Here is a 5,797-nt window from a genome sequence, read left to right as displayed (position 1 = left end):
AGAAAAGCGTTTCATTTTTGTTTCTTTATATTTTAGAAAAACTCTAGAAGAGTATGAACGCAATACTTACCAGGACGTCATACTACTTTCATATCATATAGTCCATTCATGTGTGGCAACCTACATGCATACACATAACCTTAGCGTCATTCTCTATCTAATACATAAGCAACTTAAACTATAAATAGAGCTACACTTCACTTGGAACACTCTCATTCTATCTTGTGCTCTTACGTGCCCTTTACTATGCTAACACCTTTGGGGACCACTTACGGTCACTATCTCTTCCCAACTCGACGTTCTTGCCTCGAGTGCTCATCACTAAAGTGAATCCGTGATTCACCTTAGGATTAAGATACTAAGACATTCATATTCCTCTTCCTGTTAACCACATTCCGACGCATGATTCCAACCGACAGAATCACATGTCACTATCTTCATGCACCTTATGTAACACCCGGACCCAATCATGCTCAATTTTTTTTTTTATTTGTTTATTTTCTTCACACATTATTTTTTTTTCTTTCCGCACGTTTTATTCTTTCCGTTTATATTTTTTTTTTCACCCGTAAGTTCTTCCGTCCACTCCATGCACACACACGACACATCTGCACACACGTCTCTCTCTCAGCTCTCTAGGGTTTTATTTTTTTTTTGGTCATCCATTCAGCTATATAGTTGCACGTTCTTCATCCTCAACGAAAACCTAGGGTTGCCGCTTCTTCTTTTGCACACCTCAGCCTCCATCACCCACTGTAACCTCTCTTTCATTGCCACTCCGCATTCTCGGTTCATCGTTCGTCAACCTTGCCAGACCCCCGCCATCGCTAACCGCCAACATCGAAAGATAGCCACTGCCTCCACGTCTAGGGAACGCCCAACAACAGCAGTGCACCGCAGCAACGCCTCACGCGGACTCTGTTCTGCACCACCGTAGCCCACACTAAGCCGCCCAACGTAGAAGCTTTGTCGCACACAGACCCGTAGCCAACCTCCACCTAAAGCTAGAGCTACCGCTTCAGTTTTCTTCCTTTTCTCCCAGTTTCCTCACCACCACTGCACCACCACCAATTGCCGAGAACAACCACCTGCTTAGTAGACCGAAACTCCCCTGTTTTAGCCACCGAAAACAGAGCAACCCAAACCCGGTGCAATTGTCATTCGAAGCCACCACACACAGTGCCAATGCTTCTACATCGTTACCACCGGCACAGAGAACTCTGACAGTCACTTCAGGCCACTCCTATCCACAGCGTCCCACTCGGTAAGCCACCTACAGCACCTCTGTGTCACACTCTCTCGGCTTACTCTATGTCTTTCATTTTTTCCTCATTTCGTTGCTCTCTCTCTCTCTCTCTCTCTCTCTCTCTCTCATCCAGTGCTCCGCCGAGATCATCGCCGTCTGCCTAGTCCCTATGTACTATTGGTAGCAAATTATTTTAGTAACTGTGTAATTTTATTTTTAAATATTTAAATTATGATTAAAGCTATTTGTTTATTATTATTTAACGAAATTTTTACTAGTACTTACCTTAAATGTTGAGTACTATCAAAGAAATGTGGGACTTACAGTAAGTCCCACATTGCTTAACTATCACTATTGTATTGCCTTAGCCTCCTATATAATGGTTGGCCCAGGAGGCCAAAGTAATCCATTAACAAATTGTATATATTTATATACAATATATTTATATAAATTACTTATATAAATATTAATAAATTATAAATTTTTACATTAAAAACGGGAGGAGTGCGGAGCGGGGGCCGAGGCGATCGGGGGCGGGGTAGCAGGGGGCAGGGCCCCGCTGCCCACCCCTACTATCTTTATCCTAACATGATTATGGAAGGTTAAATTTGTGATTAGAAGCATGTCATGATAGGTTTTAAATCTATTTTCTCTGATTATCAAGCACAAATCGGTTTTGAGCTTATTGGTGATCCAGGATTTCTTAACTTTCATTAAGAGTTGGGATGAACTTGACTTACTCAAGGATTAGACTAAATAATGTCCCTAAAGATGTTAGTGCTCATTAATAATTAAATAAAATCTCATATGCATGCATTCATAGGGATCAATAGTTGAAAATACACATAGGCATCAACTAGGATGCAGGCCACGAGTTGGGACTAATTGGACAAGTTTCACTTTGAATTTTGAAAATAAAAGGCATAGATGGTTTTAGAATGCCAAAACTATGAAGTCCATGAAATTTGGTTAACTTTGGAGTTCATTGTACAATTAGTGAAAATTTAGGGCCTAAATGGTAATTTTTTTAAAGTCCAGGGGTATTTTTGTAAAAACTCAATTTTTTGAAGTCTTTGATTTTGAACCTATCCATAAGAGTATTAACCCTAACTTAGTATACACATGATTTACGCAGCTACAACACTAATTTCTAATTTTTGTGGAAGTTTGTAAGTTGGCCTCTAACTTACACCTTGATAAATTATTTATGAATTATTGATAAATGTTCATTCATATTTCAATTATCATTTTGAGTATAAAATATCTTGTTATATGATACATTGTGTGCATACTTATAGGACATGTGATATTTTTACCATTTTTAGTATATTGCATATAAATATATTTTTTCATGAAACTTGCTACATATGCACATATCATGAAAAACATTTTTCAAAACATTGCATGAAAATCATTTTATCACAACCCTAAAGGCTAGGATGGGGAAATTATCCTAGTGGAGCTCCTCTGTCCACTCTGGAGTGTTTAATAATGGAGTGGTAACCCCTGGGGTGACGAAGAATAGTCAACAGGGTTCAAATGAGTTCTTTTTAAAAAATGCCGGAGCGAAGTCAACATGTTATGAAACCTAACGCTGGTGGATGTATAGGTTATGAATTTTTTTGATGTTGTGTTATATTTACCAATGCATTGAGAATAAATCTATAGATAACTTAGTTTCAACGTAAGGTATTCTATGGTCACCGGCAGGTACTCACATTGCATATGGGGAACTATTACATTACCACACGTTATGTAATTAATTAAGATAATAATGTAAGTCTATGATGATGAAAGTTTATGAAGAAATTTTTATGAAGAAGTTATGTCTTTTCAAAAATGATGACGAAATTACTTACTGAGTAAAAAATCGTGTCTCCATATTTTTAAAAGATGTTGAGGAATCTGGATGGGAGACATGTATACTGATTTTCTGCATCTCATGTATTGCATATTTATCATTTTTCATGATTGATTTTTCTTTGTGTCAATTAGTTGTTTAACTTACTAAAATTTTGAGTAAAGCTTACCCTTTTATGGGACCACTATCATTCCACTCGGAATGATAGAAGTTGTGTTAGGAATTGACCAGGACGAGACTGATGGAGTACTGGATTCGCATGATTGAGGTGGAGTCGGATCTGGAGAGGAAGCCAGAGTTAATTTTGATGTTCATAGCCCAAGTCTTTTATGCTTTAGATTGCATGAAGAGAATAATATGACTTTGTATATAAGTCTATGCTACTTTAGGATTTCAAACATGATGATTATCTAATGAAGTTGGGATGTTTTAGCTATTCTAGCATATTTTTCACCTTAACCTTTTATTTCCGTTGCGATTATTGCATACTGCTAGTTGCATACTAGGATGCATTGCATATTAACTGTCATGAACGGGGGTATGTAACCTTGTGTTGCATGTCGCGACGCTCTAAGTCTACGTTCCATCCCAAGTGGGGATTGGGAGCATCACAGTGGGGGTATTAGAACAGATCCTCTATGGGTAAAACCACATGTCCTTAGGAACCTTATGCCAAAATATAGGTTTGAATAATTAGTCTTGCATAGGCTTGAATCCTGCAATTAGAGCTCAGTTTGGTACGCATATATCGCAGGAGTTAGAAGGATTAAGACGAGATGACACATGGTAGAGAATAGAGGAACGCTGATGGATCTAACATCCACAGAGATCAGGATCGTTGTTTTGATGGAGGACGTGATTTGGCAGACGTGATTCATCAAATGATGAAGACCATGAAGCAATAGCAGGAAGTAATCCTGAGGCAGAACCAGCAACTCCTGTTGATTGAGAACCAAGTGTGTTCCTACGAGAAGTTCCTAATATACTGATACCCCAATTTCATGGGAACTGAGGGATCCATGAAAGCTAACGAGTGGCTATTAGATCTCGACAGCACCTTCAAGATTAGCGGTTGTATTGAGGAACAGAAGGTACAGTATGCGGGGCACCTGCTGCAAGGTGAAGCTGGAAGTTGGTGGGACACCAAGAGGCAACTTCTGATTAGAGAATTGGGAAATATCACCATTTTGACCTGGGAGAGGTTTAAGGAGGAATTTGACAATCGTTTCTCCCCAGAGTCAATGAAGACCCAGAAGGCCCAGGAGTTTGCTACGTTGGTACAAGGCAATCTCACTGTTGAGCAGTACGCTGCGAAGTTTATGGAGCTGGGAAGGTTTGCCCCACACTTGATTGCTACTGAGAAAATGCAAGCCCAGAAGTTTCAAGCAGGGTTGAATCCTAGAATTCGCATTTATGTGGCTAGATTCCGCATCCACAACTTCCAAGAGTTGGTTAATGTGGCTGCAATAGCGTAGGCGGAATAGCAAAATGTGATAGCTCATATCAACCTCGAGAGAAAGTGGGCTTCTAGCTTCACTACTGGCGGGAATAATGCTAAGTAGAGGATTATTCAAGGAGCTAACAAGGGAAAAGGGGTTATAATAGCTCCACCTGTCACCTGCAAGAAATGTGGAAAGAACCACAGTGGGGAATATCATGTGGGTCTAGGAGTGTGCTACCGATGCAGAGAGTCAGGGCATATGATCCAGGAATGCCCACAGAATGTTCAAGGAGGAAATAACATTCCTAACAAACGGCCCAATCAGAGGCCACCTACTCAAGCCCGCGTTTATGCCATCACCCCTGGTGATATCAGCAAGGAAATCCCTGAGGACGAGGAAACAGACGTTATCACCGGTATTTTCCTTCAATACCCCTCTTTAGAAATTATCTTTTTAAATAGCTGCTTAGTACTCACTATTTGATTGCACCTTAGGAAAAATCGCGTTATACGAATATATGGCTTGTGCTTTATTTGACTTCGGTGCCACGAAATAATTTGTATCCTCTACATTTGCGCGTATGTGTAACCTACTAACTCAGACACTACCTCAAGCGGTAGTAGTGCTGATTCCCAATGGAAGCACAATCACCTACACCCGTGTGTTGAAGAAAGGTCCTCTGACTCTAAAAGGAAGATTGATGGAAGCTGACCTGATCGTCTTTGATCAACTAAGGTTCGATGTTATACTAGGGATGGACTGGTGGTCCAAACACTATGCTAGGATAGATTGTCGAAATAAGGAGATAATCTTCGATTCGCCCGAGGGTAGACACATTCATCGTACAGGAGGGTTGGTGAAGGCTACCCCCTCTCTGATTTCAGCTTTGCAGGCAAGGAAGTGCATTGCTAATGGTGCCACGGCCTACTTAGCCCTCATAACGGAGAGTTATGGTGATGATAAGGAGATACGAGGGATACATGTAGTTGAGGAATACCCTGAGGTTTTCACTGACGATCTACCCGGACTACCCCCCGATAGAGAAATCGAGTTCACCATAGAACTAGAACCCACAGCGACCCTTGTCCATAAAACCCCTTACCGTATGGCCCCTCTAGAACTGAAGGAGCTAAAAGAGCAAATAGAAGAGCTATTGGAGAAGGGCTTCATTCGACCTAGTTCATCACCTTGGGGAGTGCCAGTTCTATTTGTTAAGAAGAAGGATGGATTGTTGAGGATGTGCATTGA

General features: G+C 40.6%; 1 protein-coding gene across 1 annotated transcript; it reads left to right on the top strand.

Annotated features, from left to right (window-relative positions):
* The first annotated feature begins 4,108 nt into the window (after positions 1 to 4,108).
* On the top strand, positions 4,109 to 4,582 carry LOC118348923. Its single transcript, XM_035691503.1, has one exon. The coding sequence runs from the start codon at positions 4,109 to 4,111 to the stop codon at positions 4,580 to 4,582; it is 474 nt and encodes a 157-aa protein (XP_035547396.1).
* Positions 4,583 to 5,797: the final 1,215 nt, after the last annotated feature.

This window comes from Juglans regia, chromosome 7, assembly GCF_001411555.2.
Source record: "Juglans regia cultivar Chandler chromosome 7, Walnut 2.0, whole genome shotgun sequence".
Taxonomy (NCBI): domain Eukaryota; kingdom Viridiplantae; phylum Streptophyta; class Magnoliopsida; order Fagales; family Juglandaceae; genus Juglans; species Juglans regia.
Note: the sequence above shows the minus strand (reverse complement) of the source record. Positions and strands in the feature narration are given on the sequence as shown.

Coding starts and splice junctions, on each gene's coding strand:
- LOC118348923 (XM_035691503.1), top strand. CDS start 4,109: ATGGGAACTGAGGGATCCATGAAAGCTAACGAGTGGCTATTAGATCTC.